Below are 25,754 nucleotides of genomic sequence, written 5' to 3'. Positions count from 1 at the left end.
TTGGCAAATGGACTGCTAATTTGAAACAAAATCACCCCGACCACACACCCCGACCCACAGGAAGAAAGATACTTTGTTTTCATCAGGTGCCTTTGGATCAAGGCGAAGTAACCATGTTCGTAAATGGTCATCCAACTTCGATTTTAATAGATATTGGTGCAAAGAGCGAATGCAGTAACATATGTTTGACAAGGGTATAGTAAACTGGGTCTCAGACCTGTCAAGGATGAAGATCCAGATTACTCTACTGGATAAGCTCTGTGGACAAGAAATGCTGCCTAAGAGAACTCTATAAAAGTTGGACAAATTAAAATGTCACAGAGTGGCAATCCCATTGATTCTCTACTGCTGCATCCTTCCTCTTCCCTTAGGTAGCTACCCTCATCTGGACTCCATATTTAGAAAGGGATTTGATCCAACGTCTGAGACATTTTAATAGCACGAATATAACACATCTCACTTATGAGACCTGCTTCTAATACTCTCTGATGAAGCGATTGCTTCCTGTTTCCTTTTATGTAAGTTTTTGTTCCTGTACGTATTATACATCAGGCACGCAGTTTCATCCTGTACTTTATAGACTCGCTGTGCTTGGGCAATTCCTAGGATTTTAAATGTGAGATGGTATGACATTAATAACTAGGGCCCATAAGAAGTGATAAATCAGTGATCAATGGCTCCTTGTGTGATGGCTTTACAATAAAAGATATCAAATGCCGAAGTTCTTATACTTGGAATACTTCTGTTTTAGCACTACCCAAGATAATAATGAGAATGAAAGAGTCAGCATTTATTAAGTGCCTAACATATTCCAGGCCCTTCTTGGGGCCTTTCTTTGGACCATCACAAAACCCCAGAAAAGTATATTTCATCTCTCTGTGTAACGTGTCACATATAACCTTGATCCTCTGAAAGCCTATGACTTTGGACAAGATCACATACTTAGCAGGTTGTTGAACTACTGTTGATATTCATGCACTTATGAGCCAAAATTTTTGATCTTCCTACTGTATCTGTCAAGGTGTCTTTTATGTTAGGCTTATTTAACACTAGCAAAAACATGAACGAATGACACAAATCTAGTACATAATCAACTAAGGGAAAGTCTAATAAACTATTAAACAAGTGCATACCGGTTCAAACAAGGAGTGCTACAGGCATATCTGTGAAACTTTAGTATGCACAACATAAATAAGTATAAGTCCTCTTGTTGTTGAATCTAACAGTTCCCACTATCATCTACAGGAGTAGTAAGACTATGATCAGATATAAAATATTAAATGCATTTAACCACACAGACCCTTTTTAAATTGCCAAGTCATTTTATTTCAAGATAACAACTTGGGAAGAGTTATAGAATTACGTAATTAATCCTGTAAGAGTGATTATCGATCATTTCTTCCAGTAAGTGCCAAAGTAATTTTCTCCATTTTGTGTGTTCCAGTTTGTATTTACTTGGGTTCAAGAGGTTATTTTTTCCAACAGTTTATTTTTTGTTTCCCATAGTATCTTTTACATGGAAAAAGGCACCTATCACCGCTGAAAGCAAAAGAAGGGAAAGACGAAGAAGCAGTAGAGCTGTTCCTCTGTTTATATTCTCTAGTAGCCTGGCTCGAACACCTGTTTCTCTGGCAGGTGGGGGGCCACTATCTACACTGCCGCCTGGTCCTTTCTGGCTACAATTTGGTGGTTTCCAGCCTCGCTGACAGTGACAATGTCTTTGGTTGTTGCATACCCCTCTGTAATTGCACTTCTTGACATCACAGTCAAAACGCATGTCTTGAAAAGAAGTACAGTTTTGGTTCTTACAGTATGATCCTGGGCCACATGATGCACCATCCACTACAAGCCCCATTTCTGGTGAGTCTGTCCCAAAGTGGGCATCGTACCCAAAGCAGCTTTCTGGTTTAGTACCTTGTACTACTATATGATGAAATGTAGTGTGCTCCCCACCACCAGGAAGTACCTTCACATTAGCACAGTGCAGCATTCCACACAGAACATCATCTTTTTCACATCTTACAGTTTTTCCTCCTCCTGGAAGCACCCTCACACCACAGTTCCCAAATCGGTCACCTAAGATATTCAATGTATTATAGCATGCTGGTGCAGCATCTTTTACTTTATAGCCAAAGAGGGCTTGACACTGCATATCACGGTCACTACAGTTTCCCTTCACACAAACAGCTAATGGCGAACATGGGGTTCCATCCTGGATATAAGTGTCAGCTGCACAAACATGCGTTGTCCCGTTACAGTATTCTGGTAAATCACAAATACCAAGAGTATCTCTGCAAAGAGTTCCAGGTTGAGCATATTTACACTTAACACAGCAACTTCCTTCATTGCAATCACTGCCACGGGTGAGGGAACAATTGTTCTGACAACACGGATCCCTAGCACAGTCTTTTAAGGTGCCACAGTCACATTCTTCCCTCTGATCTATGATCTTGTCACCACAGCGAGAAGCTACATAAGGAAAATTACGGTATGGTACATTTGGTATACTCAAACAAGGATCCCACATAGAAACCCGCTTATACAGTTGGCTATATGTACAATTGCTCATCATATCTAGAAGACCAGGCTCAGGAGCCATGATGCAGTGCTCTCTTCGAAAACAGTGACAACCTGGACCATCGTGTACACAGCCCAGAACATGACCTATTGCGTGTGCTGCAACAGTTGCAGCTAAAAACATGTGATAATTTAAAACATATACAAACGATGCTCCCCAATTGGGGTTGCATATTCCTTCATGGGAGCTAAAATATGAGGACCCAACGATTTTATGTGCTGTGAAAAGCATTGAAGTATCATGAGGAATTTGTTTAAACCATCCCCACCATTTCCATAAACCAAATTCCCTTACTGCAGTTGCAGCATTAGGCCACTTATATAAATTCACCTTATCCGAGCGATCCCATATGCACATAAGACGAATCAAAACCTCAAGTTGACCCTGGTAGAAAATGCTATGCAATATGTTGTTTATAATCACTACATACTCTATTATACGTGTATGATTAGGGTTCCTAAGAAAAAATGATCTAGAAACTGTGTAGTGAAGTTTTAAGTATTTCCTATGCGGCCACCACAAATACGCAGGACCTGCTCTAGGTATCTCAGCAGTCATCGGCTCCTCATATGCTTGATTTGTATCTTCACTTTCAATCTTACATTTTGCATCCTCTGCTGATGTTTTTTGCGACACAAGCTGAGAAATCACATGCTCGAATTTGGAAGAAGCCTCCAGTGGTTTGATTTCGTAAGTGAAGTCATCCACCTGCAGCATGCCACGCAGACCCCCATAGCAGGTGTCCAGTGTGCCCATGGACCCAGGAACCCCTTCCAGGTAGCTAAAGTAGTAACAGTCTCGGGGGATAAAAGGGTAGTCCTCCTGCATGGCGCCTTGGTCGTTATCGGTGATAACAGGAAAATGCCTGGGCAGCAAGCTCTTCTTGACTCTCATGCGAAGCACGTGTCTTTGGCCACTGAAGCGAATCTTGTAGGAGAGCTGGCCTTGTGTTGCAGCTCCACGCACTCTGTGGGACACCTTCCTGGGGATCACAATTTCAGAGGAAGTGAAGCGCCAACCTGGGGGGTCATGGGAGCAGCAGGTCGGAAACAGGAGTAGCCAGAGCAGAGGCAGCCAGAGATCACCTGCCAGGTGGGCCTGGGCCCAGGCAGGCCCCATGAGTGAAGAAGCCTGTGACCAAAGAAATCCACTCCAGCGGGAGGCAGGCAAGACTATCCCTGCAACAGCAACTCCTAAAAAGCAGTCTAGTCCTGAGGAGAGCAGAGAGAGGCTGGAGGCTGGGCCTCCCCAGAGAGGTGGAGGAGGGAGGGGGAAGCTCTTACATAACAATGGTGTATTCATGAGGGGGAGGGGCTGTGCTAAGTGATCCTGGGGATCCTGGCACAGGGCTCTTAGAGAGGAGGAAACATGGGAGAAATTAGGAAAAACGGAGTGTATAGCTTGGGCTTAATGGTCCCACGGTCTCTTGGAGAAGTCACAGGGGAAGAATCAGTGGTTTGGTGCAATTTTAAGACAGTGATTGACATTTTTTCCCTGAAACCAAAATGAGACAAGGCTTCAATTTGTAATCAAGAAATTACGAAATGGAAGAGGAGAGTGGAAGCTTCTTTTTGTAAGAATTTTGAGGAAAGAATCAGATTCTCTCATACTTTATAAAAATGGAATGTGTTGGGGGTGATTTACGGAACAAAAGAATAAATAGTGTCACGAGTAGAAAAGGTAGGCTGGATAATAATAGTTTCTAATAAAGTTAAACTTATACTTGCCCTACGTCTCAGTGATTCCAGCCATAGGACGTTCCCCACAGCGATTCGTATGTGGATATTCATAGCAGCATTATTCACAAGTTTATTCCAGAGACTGGAAACAAACAACCAGTACTCAATAGATGAATGGCAAACAAAATGGCATATTCATTCAGTGGGATAATCCTCAATAAATCTGAACAAGTTTCCAACATGTGTAAGAACATGGATGTATCTATCTCATAGATATTATGATGATAGAAAGAAATCAGACCAAAGAAACTTCATATAGGACTTCATTTGTATGAAGTTCTGGAATAGTCCATAGTAATATAGGGGAATAGAATTTAAATCACTCTTTTCCTGATGTGAGGGAAGGGAGGGATGGAGGGAAGTTTCTGGAGTGATGGGAAACTTCTGAATCTTGATTGGGGTGTGCTCAAGATGAACGTTTGAAATCCTCACCCCCAAGGTGGTGGTATTAGCAGGTGGGGTCTTTGGAAGGTGATTAGTGCTTTTATAGAAGATGACTCAGAGAGATCCTTCACCCTTTTACCCTGTGTGGTTATGGTGAGAAGATGTCATTTATGAGCCAGGAAGTGCTTCTCACCAGACATTAAATCTGCTGGTGCCTTGATCTTGGACTTACTGGCCTCCAGAACTGAGAAATAAAGTTCTCTTATGTATAAGTCACCCAATAATGGTGTTTTGCTGCCTTAACATAATATAACATAAAATCGGTTCCTGGAAGTACTGTTGTAGGTAACAGTTACCTGAAATTGTGTGAATGGCATGGAACTAGGTATTGGATAGAGATTGGAAGAGTTTTGAGCAGAAGACTAGAAAGCCTACAGTGCTGTGGACAGACTCTCGGTGACAGCCTAGAAAGAAAAGAGAAAAGTTGCATAGAAAACCCCCAACCTCCTTAGAAAGTACCTTAGAAAATACCTAGGTAATCTTGAACAGATTGGTAGGATATGGACTGGAAAGGCCATACTAATGAGGCAGAAATGGGGATTATGTTATTGGACAATGGAGGAAAAGCCATTTGTTATCAAGTAGCAAAGAAATTGGCTGGAGTGGGTTTGGCTGGAGTGGGTTTGTGTCCTAGTGTTTTGTGGAATGTACAACTTTAGAAAATAAGTTGGATATTTAACTGGGGAAATATCTCAGCAAAGTGTTGAAGGAGTGGCTGGCTTATTTCCTTTTGCTATAAGCTTCTAGTAAAATGTAGGAAGAGAAAAGTGATTTAAAGATGGAATTATTCATCAAAGAACAGTGGAACTTTAAAGATTTGGAAAATTCCCAGGCCATCCATATAGAAAAGACTGAGAAAGCATGGTCTGAATAGAACACTAAGGATGTGGTCAAGCAAACCACTTGATAAGATTAGTAAGTCATCTCCACAAGTCAGGAGCTATGTACAAGACAATAGCAGAATCACCCCCTTGCTCCAAAGGGTGATCCAGAGATCATCAGATCAATTTCAAAGGAGGGGTCTCCAGTGCCTTCAGGACCTTTTCATGCCTTATCAGAGGCATGACAGAGTTGCCACACACTTGGGTTCCGTTCCCAGCACTCCACAGCACAGGCAACAGTAGCCACTCCTCTAGAAGGCACAGACAGCAGGCTTTGGCAGTGTCCACGCTGGGCATTCTCCATTGGTGTGCAAATTCCACCCAGATTTTGAAGGATGGAGATTACTGGAGCCGAGGGCCTATGACCCTGGAGAGGCGGCCACCTTACAGAGCACACACTAGGGTAGTACCCAGCAGAGCCATGGGGGCAGGTCACTTCCAGGACCCCAGACTAGTAGAACCACTGCACATTATTTAAGCCTGGGGAGCCACAGGCATATGACTTCAGTCCATGAGAACTGCAGTGTGGGCTGTGCTCAGCAAAACCATGGGGCAGGCCTCCAGGAGTCTTGGATGTCCAACCTAGAACTGCCAGCCCAGTGTATCTGGAAGGCAGGACCTTCACTCCAATGGATCCGGAAGTGAAACAAAATCCCCAGTGTGCCTAGAGGGAAGAACACGGAGCCAAAGAGAATTAATTATTCTCTTGCCTTAAGATTTTGGACATACTTGGGACTGGTCGCTCCTTTCTTCTTTCCTATTTCTCCCTTTTGGAATGAGAGTGTCCATCCTGTGCCTGTCCCACCATTGTATTTTAGAAACATAATTTGTGTGACTTTAAAAAAAAATTATTCAGGGAGTTCCCTGGTGGCCTAGTGGTTAGGATTCTGGGATTTCACTGCTGTGGCCTGGGTTCAATCCCTGGTCAGGGAACTTAGATCCCACAAGCCACATAGTGTGGTGAAAAAAAAAATATTCAGAAATATCCCTATATAATTTAAAGATAAAGATTGAGGCTTTGGGGAGGACCTTCAAGGAGTAAGGAGGAGTAAGACGTGGTGATCACCTTCTTCCCCACAAATACATAAAAAATACATCTACATGTGGAGCAACTCCTACAGAACATCTACCGAACACTGGCAGAAGACCTCAGACTTCCCGAAAGGCAAGAAACTCCCCACATACATGGTCATGTGGCTGACATGGTCTTGGTGCTCCAGCCAGGTGTCAGGCCTGAGCCTCTGAGGTGGGAGAGACGAGTTCAAGACATTGGATCACCATACACCTCCTGGCCGCACTTAATATCAATCAGTGAGAGCTCTCCCAAAGATCTCCGTCTCAATGCTAAGACCCAGCTCCACTCAAGGATCAGCAAGCTACAGTGCTGGACACCCCATGCCAAACAACTAGCAAGATAGGAATACATCCCACCCATTAGCAGAGAGGCTGCCTAAAATCATAATAAGTTCACAGATACCCCAAAACACACCACTGGATGTGGTCCTGTCCACCAGAAAGACAAGATCCAGGCTCATCCACAATAACACAGGCACCAGTCCCCTCCACCAAGAAGCGTACACAAGCCACTGAACCAACCTTACCCACTGGAGGCAGACACCAAAAACAATGGGAACTAGGAACCTGCAGCCTGCAAAAAAGGAGACATCAAACACAGTAAGTTAAGCAAATGAGAAGACAGAGGAATACTCAGCAGATGAAGGTAAAAGTAAAAACCCACCAGACGAAACAAATGAAGGGAAATAGGCAGTCTACCTGAAAAAGAATTCAGAGTAATGGTAGTAAAGATGATCCAAAATCTTGGAAATAGAATGGAGAAAATACAAGAAACGTTTAACAAGGACCTAGAAGAAAAAAACCGAACAAACTATGATGAAAAACACAATAAATGAAATTTAAAATTCTCTAGAAGGAATCAATAGCAGAATAACTGAGGCAGAAGAATGGATAAGTGACCTGGAAGATAAAATAGAGGAAATAACTACTGCAGAGCAGAATAAAGAAAAAAGAATGAAAAGAATTGAGGACAGTCTCAGAGACCTCTAGGAGAATATTAAACGCACCAACATTCAATTATAGGGGTCCCAGAAGAAGAAGGGAAAAACAAAGGGATTGAGAAAATATTTGAAGAGATTATAGTTGAAAACTTCCCTAATACGGGAAAGGAAATAGTCAATCAGGTCCAGGAAGCACAGAGAGTCCCATACAGGATAAATCCAAGGAGAAACATGTCGAGACACATATTAATCAACATATCAAAAATTAAATACAAAGAAAAAATATTAAAAGCAGCAAGGGAAAAGCAAAAAATAACATAAAAGGGAATCCCTATAAGGTTAACAGCTGATCTTTAGCAGAAACTCTACAAGCCAGAAGGGAGTGGCAGGACATATTTAAAGGGATGAAAGGGAAAAACCTACAACCAAGATTGCTCTACCCAGCAAGGATCTCATTCGGATTTGACGGAGAAATTAAAATCTTTACAGACAAGCAAAAGCTAAGAGAATTCAGCATCACCAAACCAGCTTTACAACAAAGGCTAAAGGAGCTTCTCTAGGCAGGAAACACAAGAGAAGGAAAAGACCTACAATAACAAACCCCCCAAAATTAAGAAAATGCTAATAGGAACATACATATCGATAATTACCTTAAATGTAAATGGATTAAATGATCCAACCAAAAGACATAGACTGGCTGAATGGATACAAAAACAAGACCCGTATATATGCTGTCTACAAGAGACCCATTTCAGACCTAGGGACACATAGAGACTGAAAGTGAGGGGATGGAAAAATATATTCCATGCAAATGGAAATCAAAAGATAGCTGGAGTAGCAATTCTCCTATCAGACAAATACACTTTAAAATCAAGACTATTACAAGAGACAAAGAAGGACACTGCATACTGATCAAGGGACCAATCCAAGAAGAAGATATAACAACTGTAAATATTTATGCATGCAATATAGGAGCACCTCAATATATAGGGCAAATGCTAACAGCCATAAAGGGGGAAATCGACAGTAAACAAAAATAGTAGGGGACTTTAACACCCCACTTTCACCAATGGACAGATCCTCCAAAATGAAAATAAATAAGGAAACACAAGCTTTAAATATCACATTAAACAAGATGGACTTAATTGATATTTACAGGACATCCCATCAAAAACCAGCAGAATACGCTTTCTTCTCAAGTGCTCATGGGACATTCTCCAGGATGGATCATATCTTTGGTCACAAATCAAGGCTTTGTAAATTTAAAAAACTGAAATCTTATCAAGTATCTTTTCTGACCACAATGCTATGAGACTAGATATCAATTACAGGGAAAAAAATCTGTAAAAAATACAAACACATGGAGGCTAAACAATACAGTACTTAATAACCAAGAGATCACTGAAGAAATCAAAGAGAAAATCAAAAAATACCTAGAAAAAAAATGACAATGAAAATACGATGACCCAAAACCCATGGGATGCAACAAAAGCAGTTCTAAGAGGGAAGTTTACAGCAATACAATCCTACCTCAAGAAGCGAGAAACTTCTCAAATAAACAACCTAAACTTACACTTAAGGCAATTAGAGAAAAAGAACCAAAAAACCCCAAAGTTAGCAGAAGGAAAGAAATCATAAAGATCAGATCAGAAATAAATGAAAAAGAAATGAAGGACACAATAGCAAAGATCAATAAAACTAAAAGCTGGTTCTTTAAGAAGATAAACAAAGTTGATAAACCATTAGCCAGACTCATCAAGAAAAAAAGGGAGAAGACTCAAATCAATAGAATTAGAAATGAAAAAGAAGTAATAACTGACACTGCAGAAATACAAAAGATCATGAGAGATTGTTACAAGCAACACTATGCCAATAAAATGGACAACCTGGAAGAAATGGACAAATTCTTAGAAAAGCACAAAATTCCGAGACTGAACCAGGAAGAAATAGAAAATATAAACAGACCAATTACAAACACTGAAATTGAAACTGTGATTAAAAATCTTCCACCAAACAAAAGCCCAAGACCAGATGGCTTCACAGGCGAATTCTATCAAACATTTAGAGAAGAGCTAACACCTATCCTTCTCAAAATCTTCCAAAATATAGCAGAGGGAGGAACACTCACCAACTCATTCTATGAGGCCACCATCACCCTGATACCAAAACCAGACACAGATGTCACAAAGAAAGAAAACTACAGGCCAATATCACTGATGAACATAGATGCAAAAATCCTCAACAAAATACTAGCAAACAGAATCCAACAGCACATTAAAAGGATCATACACCACGATCAAGTGGGGTTTATCCCAGGAATGCTAGAATTCTTCGATATATGCAAATCAATCAATGTGATACACCATATTAACAAATTGAAGGAGAAAAACCATATGATCATCTCAATAGGTGCAGAAAAATCTTTCGACAAAATTCAACATCCATTTATGGTAAAAACCCTCCAGAAAGTAGGCATAAAGGGAACTTACCTCAACATAATAAAGGCCATATATGACAAACCCACAGCCAACATCATTCTCAATGATGAAAAACTGAAATCATTTCCACAAAGATCATGAACAAGACAAGGTTGCCCACTCTCACCACTATTATACAACATAGTTTTGGAAGTTTTAGTGACAGCAATCAAAAAAGAAAAAGAAATAAAATGAATCCAAATCAGAAAAGAAGAAGTAAAACTGTCACTTGCAGATGACATGATATTTTACATAGAGAATCCTAAAGGTGTTACCAGAAAACTACTAGGGCTAATCAATGAATTTGGTAAAGTAGCAGGACACAAAATTAATGCACAGAAATCTCTTCCATTCCTATACACTAACAATGAAAGATCAGAAAGAGAAATTAAGGAAACAATCCCATTCACCACTACAACAAAAAGAATAAAATACTTAGGAATAAATCTGCCTAGGGAGGTAAAAAGCCTTTACTCAGAAAACTATAGGACACTGATGAAAGAAATCAAAGATGATACAAACAGATGGAGAAATATACCATGTTCTTGGATTGGGAGAATCAACACTGTGAAAATGACTATACTACCCAAAGCAATCTACAGATTCAATGCAATCCCTATCAAACTACCAATGGCATTTTTCACCAAAATAGAACAAAACATTTCACAATTTGTATGGAAACACAAAAGACCCCGAATAGCCAAAGCAATCTTGAGAAAGAAAAACGGAGCTGGAGGAATCAGGCTCCCTGGCTTCAGACTGTACTACAAAGCTACAGTAATCAAGACCATATGGTACTGGCACAAAAACAGAAATGTAGATCAATGGAACAGGACAGAAAGCCCAGAGCTAAACCCATGCACATATGGTCACTTGATCTTTTTTTTTTTTTTTTTTTGTGGTACACGGGCCTCTCACTGTTGTGGCCTCTCCCATTGTGGAGCACAGGCTCTGGATGCGCAGGCTCAGCGGCCATGGCTCATGGGTCTAGCCACTCTGTGGCATGTGGGATCTTCCCGGACTGGGGCACGAACCCGTGTCCCCTGTATCGGCAGGGGGACTCTCAACCACTGCACCACCAGGGAAGCCCTGGTCACTTTATCTTTGATAGAGGAGGCAAGAATATACAATGGAGAAAAGACAGCCTCTTCAATAAGTGGTGCTGAGTAAACTGGATAGCTATATGTAAAAGAATGAAATTACAACACTCCCTAACACCATACACAAAGATAAACTCAAAATGGATTAAAGACCTAAATGTAAGGCCAGACACTATAAATTTCTTAGAGGAAAACATAGGCAGAACACCCTATGACATAAATCACAAGATACTTTTTGACCCACCTCCTAGAGAAATGGAAATAAAAACAAAAATAAACAAATGGGACCTAATGAAACTTAAAAGCTTATGCACAGCAAAGGAAACCGTAAACAAGATGAAAAGACAACCCGAATGGGAGAAAATATTTGCTAATGAAGCAACTGACAAAGGATTAATCTCCAAAATATACAAGCAGCTCATGCAGCTCTATATCAAAAAAACAAACAACCCAATCAAAAAATGGATGGAATACCTAAATAGACATTTCTCCAAAGAAGATATACAGATTGCCAACAAACACATGAAAAGATGCTCAACATCACTAATCATTAGAGAAATGCAAATCAAAACTACAATGAGGTATCACCTCACACCAGTCCGAATGGTCACCATCAAAAAATCTACAAACAACAAATGCTGGAGAGGGTGTGGAGAAAAGCAAACCCTTTTGCACTGTTGGTGGGAATGTACATTGATACAGCCACTATGGAGAACAGTATGGAGGTTCCTTAAAAAACTAAAAATAGAACTACCATATGACATAGCAATCCCACTACTGGGCATATAACCTGAGAACACTATAATTCAAAAAGAGTCATGTACCACAATGTTCATTTGCAGCACTATTTACAATAGCCAGTACATGGAACCAACCTAAATGTCCCTGAACAGATGAATGGATAAAGAAGATGTGGCACATATATACAATGGAATAGTACTCAGCCATAAAAAGAAACAAAATTGAGTTATTTGTAGTGAGGTGGGTGGACCTAGATTCTGTCATACAGAGTGAAGTAAATCAGAAAGAGAAAAAAATACCATATGCTAACACATTTATATGGAATCTAAAAAAAAATGATTCTGATGAACCTAGGGGCAGGACAGGAATAAAGATGATGACATAGAGAATGGACCTGAGGACATAGGGAGTGGGAAGTGTAAGCTGGGATGAAGTGAGAGAGTGGCATGGGCATATATACACTATCAAATGTAAAATAGATAGCTAGTGGGAAGCAGCTACATTGCACAGGGTGATCAACTCGGTGCTGTGTGACCACCTAGTGTGGTGGGATATGGAGGGTGGGAGGGAGATGCAAAAGGGAGGGGATATGGGGATATATGTATAGATATAGCTGATTCAATTCGTTATACAGCACAAAGTAACACAACATTGTAAAGCAATTATACTCCAATAAAGATGTGAAAAAAATTAAAAATAAAATAAAAACAGTAGTGGGAAAAAAAAGAGATTGAGGCTTTCACTGAAGGTGGTTTGAACTTATCTGGGCCATTATGTGACTGATGTCACCTTTCAATCATCTTTTCTTCCTGTTTCCTCAGGTCATGATCTCCCAATGTCCAGTGTAGCATCTCATTTATTTCTAGAGTGATTAAATTTCTGGAGGCTTAGACGTCTGAGATCAGAGTGCCATCATGGTTGGGTTCTGGTGAGAGCTGTCTTTAGGGTTCCAGGCTGCTGAATTCTCCTTGTATCTTCTCATGGCTTAAAGAGACTTGTGTGTGTGTGTGTGTGTGTGTGTGTGTGTCCCATAAGAAGTTTATTGTGTCTTCAAGACCCTACAATGTAGACTCTTCTCCCAGAGAAGGGTCTTTCAGAGACAGGGACCCATTATCCATATGAGTTGCTCATTTGTCATTTTCATAAACAGCTGGGATCCTCCTCTTGTATTTCTTAACCTCCTGGATTCCCCATGTTACACATGATAAAACACTACAAATGGCAACGTGATGTGAAGGATGGACACCCAAGTGCAGTGCAGTGTGTTGAGGATGCTCTTGTTGAAACACTGCAGTAAGCGTGCTGCTGGAAAAGGGGAACAAGGTCATCGTGTGCTGCATCCCCATCAGATTCCCAGACTTGCAGCAGACCATGATCACAGTGGTGCCTGAGTCATCTCACCCACTACGGTTGTGGGAAGCCACCTGCTTTTTTCTTTTTTTTTCTAGTATTTTCTTTTCCACTTCCAAGGTAATCAAGGCAGAAGAAAAGAGAACTTACTGTCTTATCAGAGAGTAGAAGGTATTTTGTTGAATAATATAAAGAGTTAACAGTCTGGCACTGTGTCATCTTAAACATGAAAGGATGTTGTAGTGAGACATATTGAATATTCCAGTAAAACTATTGTGATGATAGTCCCTGTGCTAAAAGACCCCCACATTTTTTTCAAATTAAATCATAAACAGTATTTGAGTATTGATATCTTTATTCCCATTCTACCAAAAAGAAAACAAAGAACATGAACAATTTATCTACTAGTCAGAAAAAAAAAGGTTTATAACTAAAAAAGAAAAACAAAAACAAATCTTTACTCTCTAAGAGCTGTTGATTGCTGAAATCACTTAAATTAGAGATGTCAGTGGAATTTTAGCAGTAAATAAAGTAATTCCTATACATGTTCATATGGAGACAAAAGGCAGCTGCTCCAATTTACTGATTCTCTTTTGAAATTGTTTTTTGTATAAAAAATTTTTAATTTTTTTACAGTCAAATGTGTCAATCTAATGTTTTTTTATATTTACTGGGTTTTATATTTTCGCTTGAGATAACTTTGAGATAATCCTTTTTATTTTCTGGGATTATGTTGACTTCAGTTTTCATGCTTAAATTTGGAATTTATTTTGCTATAAAAAATTAAATAGAAATCCAACCATATGTTTTTTCAAATGGCTAGCCAGTTAGCCCAATACACTTTACTGAATAAGTCATTGTTCACTGCTTTAGTGGTGAATTAAGATTCTGTATTATATTTTAAAGTTAATTTGTTAGAGTCATATTATTTTCCTTGCAAATTTTTACAAGAAGCTGTAACTTTTGCAATATTTCTAATTTGAGGAAAAGCTGCATTGTTATTTTATGTTGGCTGAGTTAATTAGGGCTGAGTATGTCAATTATATCAAGATTAGTGGATAAAATTAACCTCCTTATAACAAACATAGAGTCTTACCTACTCTCTAAATTTGGGTTCCCCAAAAAGCATGTGCTGAGACCAGGGTTTAGGTGGAGTTAGTTTATTTGGGAAGCACAAAAAAAAGTACATTATGAGCAAGTTTCCACTGTGGGCTACTGGAGCCATTCCCTGTGGACTCTCTAAGTCATGTGAAACACACCTTGGAATATTCCTCCATGGTGTAGGAGAAAGCTGTCAGGAAAAGAAGTGAGATACAGCATTTGAAATAGGAAACTGTCAGAGAATGGAAACTGTCTCCTGCAGCTGCCAGTGAACTAAGGTGGAACAGGGGGATGTAGAGTGGACCATCATATACTGTACCCAGATTCTCTAGAAAATAGATGCTGAGGCAAGGATTAAATGCATATGTATCTTCTGTAGTATGGTGACAATTCTTATACAGACTAGTGGCTTCCTACTTTACAGGAGTGTATTTGGCCCATCCATGGAGCAGGCTAGGAGCAAAAAGGAGTGAATACATCTGGAAGCAACTCTTAACCAACGAGAAATGTTTTGCGAATAAATCTCACAGTTTCCCCAGTCCTCATGGGACAATTCTGAGGTATCTGACAGTGTCTCTCAGAGAGTCCACAGTAGAATTGTGTCCTAGTTGCTCATGTGGTCACTCACCCATTAATGTATGCTTGATTTGCTTTTATCCCTTTCCTGTCTCAGTTTCCCACTCCTTTACCATGCACTCAAATCTTGGAATTTCATCCCAAATAAACTGCTCATACTCAAATTCTTGTCTCAGGATCCATTTCTAACAGTTGATACAAGAAGTGTTCCTTCAAAGAAGGATCCATAAGATGTGAGATTTTAGAATTGGATCAGTTACTTAGATTGCAACTAGAACACATAGTCCAGCCAGTAGAAACTAGTGTGCAGTAACATTGTAAACTAAGACTCTCACTTGTGGTGTGCTGGGATGAGGTACAGACAGAAGTAGTGCCCTGGATTATACATTACTCCTGGTATCTGAATTAGAAATGCAAGAATTATGAGGTTAGTTAACTAGTGAAGAAGCCATGAAGAAAGAAAATTGCAGGTTCAGGTTAAAAAATGTGAGTGTGGTGTGACTGTCCCAAGACCTCTATGACAATGTTTACAGAGAATCTCATCCTACAGACTGTACTGAAAATAATACCCAATATTTGTCATAAATGTGCAGAATTATAAAGATCACTGGGTTTAGATGTCTGGTATGTTCTCCTAAAAAATCAAAGGTCCTATTAGAGGAGAATTGTTATCCTAAGATTTTGGATGAGGACATCTGAGGGGATGCATTTGAAAACTTGAATTGTGAGGTTTTCTTGAACACTCTGGGCCAGGAGAACTCATTCCTTAACACTTGCTAGAAGAGAGCAGTCTCTCATTGCCTGGAGACCATGCTTCACCAAAGACTACGCTTACCCTCCTGAAGATCTGTCCTTAATTTCCCCTGATAGCATCTAGACCTATAACTAGGGTCAGTCCTCAAAGTGGCCCAAGTGGGGCTGTACAGTTCTTAGTATGAGAGGAACTGGATCCTTTCTCAAGAGAATGTAGGGAACTGGCTAACATATACCATTAGAAGCCAGAAGGATATATATAGGAATATATCCTGAGGATACTGGATCAGGAGAAATAGAATATAAGATTATATAGGGGAAAGCTTTTACTTGTTAAATTTTTTAATTTTTTATATTTCATTAATGTGTCATTCATTCTTCCATGAATGCTATAGATTTTAGCCTAATGAAATATCTTTTTCCAGTACTTCTAATTGTCCATGCTCTTATTTCTATTCATGTTTCATTAAAAAAATTTTTTATCGGAGTATAGTTGATTTATAATGTTGTATTAGTTTCGGATGTACAGCAAAGTGAATCAGTTATACATATAACCACTCTTTTTTTAGATTCTTTTCCCATATAGGCCATCACAGAGTATTGAGTAGAGTTCCCTGTGCTATACAGTAGGTTCTTATTAGTTATCTATTTTATATGTAATACTGTGTATATGTCTATCTCAATCTCCCAATTTATCCCTCCCCACACTTATCCCCTGGTAACCATAAGTTTGTTTTCTACATCTGTGACTCTACTTCTATTTTGTAAATAAGTTCATTTGTACCCCCTCTTTTTTATATTCCACATATAAGTGATATCATATGATATTTGTCTTTCTGTGTCTGACTTACTTCACTCAGTATGACAATCTGTAGGTCCATCCATGTTGCTGAAAATGGCATTATTTCATTCTTTTTTTATTGCTGAGTAATATTCCATTGTGTATATGTACCACATCTTCTTTATCCATTCCTCTGTTGATGGCCATTTAGGATGCTTCCATGTCCTGGTTATTGTAAATAGTGCTTCAGTGAAAATTGGGGTGCATGTATGTTTTCGAATTATGGTTTTCTCAGGGTATATGCCCAGGAGTGGGATTCCTGGGTCATATGGTAATTTTAGTTTTTTAAGAAACCTCCATACTGTTCTCCATGGCGTCTGTACCAATTTATATTCCCCCCAGCGGTGTAGGAGGTGATACCTCACTGTAGTTTCGATTTGCATTTTCTAATAATTAGTGACGTTGAGCATCTTTTCACGTGCTTGTTGGCCATCTGTATGTCTTCTTTGGAGAAATGCTTATTTAGATCTTCCCCCCATTTTTTTGATTGGGTTATTTGCTTTTTTGATATTGAGCTGCATGAGCTGTTTGTATACTTTGGAGATTAATCCCTTGTCAGCTGCTTTATTTGCAAATATTTTCTCCCAGTCTGAGGGTTGTCCTTATATAGGGAAAAGCTTTTAAATAAGGAAGTTCTTAGGACTTAACATTCTTGCAAGGATGCCCAGAGCTTATCCTCATGTGCTGCTGGAATTATTGCATCTTCATGACTTGGAAATGTTGGTGGACTATAATAATTGAGGTGGAAATGCTAGAACTACTTTGGCAGTTAAGTGAATTTGGGGGTCAGAATATTCAGGGAAGAAGGCTTGTTAGGAAATGGATTTACTACAAATGACCAGAGAAATCACTGCTGACCTTGTTTATCTGGAGGTCCTAGAGGACACCATCTTCACTCAAGCTGTAAGAAATTCACTTGTCAGAGGAAAGCAGGCATCATTGGGACCTCAGTGGTAGCTGTCTTTGTAGGCCAGATATGATGGCCTACAATAATAGTAGAAAAAAGGAGACAGCCCTTAACTAAAAACAACGGTGGACATAATTACTGTGATGGCCAGTAAGACTGTAATTGCAAACATTGGGCCCTGACATAAGTGTATTTGATGCTATCTCTAATAGATTTTGGTTCTCCTAGGGATGAGATAGCTGGGCAGGTAATGAGGGCATTTATTACTTTACACAGCCAATAAAAGATCAAAAGCTGGTGATCAATAGACTAATGAAACTTCTGCAATGGGCATCTCTTGTCCAGTTTTCAGACCGAAGTCAGAATATCACCGATCTTTTATTGACAATTAAAGGAGAGACCAGGTATTTTTTAGGAAGGACCCTGAAATGTCATCACAAATATATAAAATAAATATTCCCCTGACTTGTTCCCCCAACAGGACCTTGTTTCCCAAAGGGGCATGTTCGTCAAGTGGATACACATGTACCAGAGTAACCACTCAATGGGGAAAGAGGGAATACTCAGACTATCAGATGCAAGGTCTGACCTGACACAGATACCACAGAAACCAAAATGCCTCATGAAGGAGACCATATAAGAAATAAAATCCTGATCCAACGGCATCTCACAATGGGTCCAATGGGCACATGAACCCATTCTATGGTAATTTCCCTGGGTCCTGAGTGCCTAAACTCAGAAGTTGACAGTATCCTCAAAGTGGTTCTTTGGTCTATGGAGTAAAAGTTATAGTGGAAGGAAATACCGAGTAAGAGGACCTAAAAATTTTCCCCACATCCATGCACCTCCAGCCAAAATAGTAAAACAGAAGGACTAATACATCATGAGTGAAAGAGAAGATCACTAATGACTTAAAGGTTGAAAAGTGGTGATCCACATCACATTCTCATTTAATTTACTGCTTTTCTGCTGCAAAGATCAAATAAGTCTTGGTGAATTACCATAAACTTACCCAAGTAGAGGCCTCAAACATGCATAGCATGCTGGGTATATTAACTTTACTGGAAGAGATCAGCACAGTATCTGGCACATGATATATACCCATTGATCTGACAGATACATTATTTTCAGTCTCTATCAGGAAGGAAGATCAAAAGCAGTTAGCATTCTCTTGGGATAGAAAGCAGTATACATTCAAAATCTCACTTCAAGGCTATGTTAACCCTTCTCTTCTCTGCCACAATATAGCTTAAAAATAATTTGATCATCTTGACACTCCTCAGAACATCACACTTGTCCACTATATTATGGTATCAGGTTAATCAAGGGAATCCCCATAAGGTTATCAGCTGAATTTTCAGCAGAAACTCTTCAGGCCACAAGGGAGTGGCATGATATCCTTAAAGTGATGAAAAAGAAAAAGCTGCAACCAAGATGACTGTACCCAGCAAGGATCTCATTCAGATTCGATGGAGAAATCAAAAGCTTTTCATACAAGCAAGAGCTAAGAGAATTCAGCACCACCAAACCAGCTTTACAACAATGCTAAAGGAACTTCTCTAGGTGCAAAACACAAGAGAAGAAAAGGCCCACAGAAACAAACCCAGAACAATTAAGAAAATGGTAATAGGAACATACATATCGATAATAACCTTGAGTGTAAATGGAGTAAATGTTCTGAACAAAAGACACAGGCTGGCTGAATAGGTACAGAAACAAGACCCATATATATGCTGTCTACAAGAGACCCACTTCAGACCTAGGGACACATACAGACTGAAAGCAAGGGGGTGGAAAAAGATATTCCATGCAAATGGAAATCAAAAGAATGCTGGAGTAGCAATACTCATATCAGATAAAATAGACTTTAAAATAAATACTGTTACAAGGAATAAGGAAGAACAATACATAATGGTCAAGGGATCAATCCAAGAAGAAGATATGACAGTTATAAATATATATGCACCCAACATAGGAGCATCTCAATACATAAGGCAAATGCTAACAACCATAAAAGGGGAAATTGACAGTAACACAGTAATAGTGGGGGACTTTCTAACACCCCACTTACACCAATGGACAGATCATCCAAAAAGAAAATAAATAAGGAAACACAGCTTTAAATGACACAATAGACCAGATAGATTTAATTGATATTTATAGGACATTCCATCCAAAAACAGCAGATTACACTTTCTTTTCAAGTGCTCATGGAACATTCTCCAGGATAGATCACATCTTGGGTCACAAATCAAGCCTCAGAAAATTTAAGAAATTGAAATTATATCAAGCATCTTTTCTGACCAAAATGCTATGAGATTGGAAATCAATTACAGGAAAAAAACCCTGTAAAAAACACAAATACATGGAGGCTAAACAGTGCAGTACTAAATAACCAAGAGATCACTGAAGAAATCAAAGAGGAAATCAAAAATTACATAGAAACAAGTGACAACAAAAACACAACAACCCAAAACCTATGGGATGCAGCAAAAGCAGTTCTAAGAGGGAAGTTTATAGCAATTCAATCTTACCTCAAGAAACAAGAAAAATCTCTAACCTTACACGTAAAGCAACTAGAGAAAGAAGAGCAAAGAAAGCCCAAAGACAGTAGAAGGAAAGAAATCATAAAGATCAGAGCAGAAATAAATGAAATAGAAATGAAGAAAACAATAGCAAAGATCAAAAAAACTAAACGTTGGTTCTTTGAGAAGATAAACAAAATTGATAAGCCTATAGCCAGACTCATTAAGAAAAAAAGAGAGAGAATGCAAATCAATAAAATTAGAAATGAAAAAGGAGAAATCACAACTGACACTGCAGAAATACAAAGGATTATAATAGACTACTACAAACAACTATATGCCAGTAAAATGGACAACCATGAAGAAACGGACAAATTCTTGGAAAGGTACAATTTTCCAAGACTGAACCAGGAAGAATTAGAAAATACAAAAAGACATATCGCAAAATGAAATTTAAACTGTAATTAAAAATCTTCCAACAAACAGAGTCCAGGACCAGATGGCTTCGCAGGCGAATTCTATCAAATATTTAGAGAAGAGATAGCACCTATCCTTCTCAAACTCTTCCAAAATATTGCAGAGGGAAGAACACTCCAAAATTCATTCTATGAAGCCACCATCACCCTGATACCAAAACCAGACAAAGATATAACAAAAAAAGAAAAGTACAGACCAGTATCACTGATGAAGGTAGATGCAAAAATCCTCAACAAAATACTAGCAAACAGAATCCAACAGCACATTATAAGGATCATACACCATGATCAAGTGGGATTTATCCCAGGAATGCAAGGATTCTTCAATATATGCAAATCAAACAATGTAAAACACCATATTAACAAATTAAGGAATAAAAGCCATATGATCATCTCAATAGATGCAAAAAAGCTTTTCACAAAATTCAACACCAATTTATGATAAAATGTCTCCAGAAAATGGGCATAGAGGGAACCTACCTCAACATAATAAAGTGTATATATGAGAAACCCACAGCAAACATCATGCTCAATGGTGAAAAACTGAAAGTATTTCCACTAAGATCAGGAACAAGACAAGGATGCCCACTCTTGCCATTCTTATTCAACATAGTTTTGGAAGTCCTAGCCATGGCAATCAGAGAAGAAAGGAAATAAAAGGAATCCAAATTAGAAAAGAAGAAGTAAAACTGTCACTGTTTGCAAATGACATGATACTATACATAGAAAATCCTAAAGATGCAACTAGAAAACTTCTAGAACTAATCAATGAATTTGGTAAGGTTGCAGGATACAAAATCAATGCACAGAAATCTCTGGCATTCCTATACACTAATGACAAAAAATCAGAAAGAGAAATTAAGGAAATAATCCCATTTACCATCTCAACAAAAAGAATAAATACCTGGGAATAAACCTACCTAAGGAGGCAAAATACTTGTACTCAGAGAACTATAAAACACTGATGAAAGAAATCAAAGATGATATAAACAGATGGAGAAGTATACCATGTTCTTGGATTGGAAGAATCAATATTGTGAAAATGACTATACTACCCAAAGCAATCTACAGATTCAATGCAATCCCTATCAAACTACCAATGGTATTCTTCACAGAATTAGAACAAAAAATGTTACAATCTGTATGGAAAAACAAAAGACCTTGAATAGCCAAAGCAATCTTGAGAAAGAAAAATGGAACTGGAGGAATCAGGCTCCCTGACTTCAAACTATACTACAAAGCTACAGTAATGAAGACAGTATGGTGCTGATACAAAAACAGAAATATAGATCAATGGTACAGAATAGAAAGCCCAGAGATAAACCCACACACATATGGTCACCTAATTTATGACAAAGGAGGCAAGGATATACAATGTAGAAAAGACAGTCTCTTCAATAAGTGGTGCTGGGAAAACTGGACAGCTGCATGTAAAAGAATGAAATTAGAACACTCCCTAACACCATGCACAAAAAATAAACTCAAAATGGATTAAAGACAGAAATGTAAGGCTGGACACTATAAAACTCTTAGAGGAAAACATAGGAAGAACACTCTTTGACATAAATCATAGCAAGATCTTTTTTGACTCACCTCCTAGAGTAATGAAAATAAAAACAAAAAACAAATGGGACCTAATGAAACTTAAAAGGCTTTGCACAGCAAAGGAACCCACAAACAAGACAAAAAGACAGCTCTCTGAATGGGAGAAAATATTTGCAAATGAAGCAATGGACAAAGGATTAATCTCCAAAATATACCAAGAGCTCATGCAGCTCAATGTCAAAAACAACAAACAACCCAATTAAAAAATGGGTGGGGGGCTTCCCTGGTGGCACAGTGGTTGAGAGTCCGCCTGCTGATGCAGGGGACACGGGTTCATGCCCCGGTCGGGGAGGATCCCACATGCCGTGGAGAGGCTGGGCCTGTGAGCCATGGCCACTGAGCCTGCACGTCCGGAGCCTGCGCTCCGCAACGGGAGAAGCCACAACAGTGAGAGGCCCACGTACCGCAAAAAAAAAAAAAAAAAAAAAATGGGTGGAAGACCTAAATAGACATTTCACCAAAGAAGACGTACAGATGACCAAGAGGCACATGAAAAGATGCTCAACATCACTAATTGTTAGAGAAATGCAAATCAAAACTACAATGATGTATCACCTCACACTGGTCAGAATGGCCACCACCAAAAAACCTACAGCAATAAATGCTAGAGAGGGTTTGGATAAAAGAGGACACCTTTGCACTGTTGTTGGGAATGTAAATTGATACAGCCACTATGGAGAACAGTATGGAGGTTCCTTAATAAACTAAAAATAGAACTACCATAGGACCCAGCAATTCCACTACTGGGTATATACTCAAAGAAAACCATAACTCAAAAGGACACATGTATCCCAATGTTCATCACAGCACTATTTACAATAGCCACGACATGGAAACAACTCTAATGTTCAACAACAGATGAATGGATAAAGAAGACGTGGTACATATATATAATGGAATATTACTCAGCCATATAAAGGAACAAAATTGGGTCATTTGTAGAGATGTGGATGGACCTAGAGTCTGTTATACAGAGTGAAGTAAGCCAGAAAGAGAAAAACAAATATCATATATTAACACCTATATGTGGAATCTAGAAAAATGGTAGAGATGAACCTACTTTTAGGGCAGGAATAGAGACATAGATATAGAGAATGGACATGTGCACACATTGGGGGAAGGGGAAGGTGGGACTAATTGGGAGATTAGGTTGCCATAAATACACTACCATATGTAAAATAGCTAGTGGGAACCTGCTGTATAGCACAGGGAGCTCAGCTTGGTGCTCTGTGATGACTTAAATGTGTGGGATGGGGGGTAGGAGGGAGGTCCAAGAGGGAGGGAATATAGGTATACATATAGCTGACTCACTTCATTGTACAGCAGAAACTAACACAACATTGTAAAGCAATTTTACTCCAATAAAAAATAATAATAAATGTTAGCTACACAAACACTAATCATAAGAAAGTACAGTTGATAAATTGACACCAGAAAAAGTTGACTTCAGGACAAAAAATTACTACCAGAGATTGAGAGGGACATTTTGCAATGATAAAAAGGTCACTTCATCAAGAAAACATAACAGTCCTAACTGTATAGGTGCATAATAATAAAAACATAATAAACATAAAGCTTAAAACTGGCAAATTAAAAGGAGAAATAAACAAGGCCATTATAAGTGATATGATGATTTCAACACTCCTTTCTCACTAATTGATAGAACAAGTAGAATATCAATAAAGATATAGAAGACTTGAACAGAAGTATCAACCAATTTGACTTATGTGATATTAGGAAACATTCTACCCAACAATAGGAGAATACACGTTCTTTTCAAGTGCACATGGAACATTCACTATGCTGGTCTATGAAATAAGTCTCTGGAAATTTAAGAGGTTTAAAATTATTCACGGAATGTTCTCTGAACAAAATGTAAATAACTTAGAAAACAATAACAAAAAATTTAGGAAACTCACCCAAATATTCCGACATTAATCAACACACCTTTAAATAACTTGTGGGTGACAGGGCAAATCATGAGGGAAATTAGACAATACTTGAACTGAATGAAAATAAACTTACTACATATCTAGATTTATATATTTAAATATTCAAATAAAATATAGAATATGTAGTATATAGAATATTGCCTATTCTAGGATTTCATATAATTTAAAGAGTATGCATTTTTTTGAGAATTGCTTCTTCCACTCAGCATATTTTTGGAGGTTCATCCATTCTACCTATTCATGAAGTCTCTGTAGTTTTGTCATAAGAAAAGACATATAGATCAATGGGACAGGATAGGGAGTCCAGAAAGAGATCCATGCATACATACTCTATTGATTTTATGGCAAATTTACCAAAGTAATTCAACAAGGAAATGAAAGTTATTGACTCTGGCACAACTGAATATCCTTTTTTGGACTTTATTATTACTACTTTAAATTAAAATATAGTTGATTTACAATGTTATTAGTTTCAGCTGTAGAACATAGTGACAATATTTTTATAGATTACACTCCATTTAGAGTTATTATAAAATAGTGGATATATTCTTTGTGCTTTACATTACATCCTTGTATGTTGCACATCCTTGTATCTTATTAATTTTATACCTAGTAGTTTGTACCTCTTAATCCCCTTCCTCTGTTTTCCCCCTCTTCTCACCCCTCCCCTCACTGGTAACCACTACTTTGTTCTCTGTATCGATGAGTCAGTTTCTGTTTTGTTATATTCACTCGTTTTATTTTTTTGATTTCACATTTAAGTGAAAATATACAGTATTTGTTAGGTTGCTTCCATATCTTTGCCATTGTAAATACTTCTGCTATGAACATTGGGGTACATATATCTTTTCAAGTTAGTGTTTTAATTTTCTTTGGATATATACCCAGGAGTGAAATTTCTGATCATATGGTAGTTCTATTTTTACTTTTTTGAGGAACCTCCATACAGCTTTCCATAGTCGCTGTACCACTTTACAGTACCACCAACAGAGTACCAGGGTTCCCATTTCTCCACATCCTTGCCAACATTTGTTATTTGTGGTCTTTTTGATGAAAGCTACTCTGAGAGGTGTGAGGTCTTATTGCATGGTGATTTTGATTTGTAGTTCCCTGATCATTAGTGATGCTGGGCATCTTTTCATGTGCCTGCTGGCCATCTGTATGTCTTCTTTGGAAAAATGTCTCTTCAGGTCTTCTGCCCATTCTTTAATTGGGTTGTTTATTTGTTTGTTTTTTATATTGAGTGGTATGAGCTGTTTACATATTTTGGATATTAACCCCTTATTAAATATATCATTTGTAAATATCTTCTCCCATTCAGTAGATTGTTTGTTCACTTTGTTGATGGTTTCTTTACTGTGCAAAAGCTTTTAAGTTTAATTAGATCCCATTTGTGTGTTTTTACTTTTAGTAAAAGTTAGTTGCTTTAAAAGAAAACAACAGATTTCTTTTGTTTCTTTTGCCTGAGGAGACAGATCCAAAATAAAATTTATTTTTAAGACTTATATAAAAATGTGTACTGCCTATGTTTTCTTCAAGGAGTTTAATGGTTTCCAGTCTTACATTTAGGTCTTTAATCCATTTTGAGTTTATTTTTGTATATGTTGTGAGGAAATGTTCTCATTTCAATATTTTACATGTAGCTGTCTAGCTTTCCCAGCACCCCTTTTGAACAGACTGTCTTTTCCTCAAT

General features: G+C 38.4%; 1 protein-coding gene across 1 annotated transcript; it reads right to left on the bottom strand.

Annotated features, from left to right (window-relative positions):
- Window positions 1-1,486: 1,486 nt before the first annotated feature.
- On the bottom strand, window positions 1,487-3,697 carry LOC132417720 (disintegrin and metalloproteinase domain-containing protein 20-like). Its single transcript, XM_060001499.1, has one exon. It carries the CDS (start codon window positions 3,695-3,697, stop codon window positions 1,487-1,489), a length of 2,211 nt encoding a protein of 736 aa, XP_059857482.1.
- Between the last annotated feature and the right edge of the window lie 22,057 nt (window positions 3,698-25,754).

This window comes from Delphinus delphis, chromosome 2, assembly GCF_949987515.2.
Source record: "Delphinus delphis chromosome 2, mDelDel1.2, whole genome shotgun sequence".
In the NCBI taxonomy this organism is placed as follows: Eukaryota; Metazoa; Chordata; class Mammalia; order Artiodactyla; family Delphinidae; genus Delphinus; species Delphinus delphis.
Note: the sequence above shows the minus strand (reverse complement) of the source record. Positions and strands in the feature narration are given on the sequence as shown.

Excerpts from the sequence above, each read along its gene's own strand:
- LOC132417720 (XM_060001499.1), bottom strand. The coding sequence starts at position 3,697 with ATGGGGCCTGCCTGGGCCCAGGCCCACCTGGCAGGTGATCTCTGGCTG.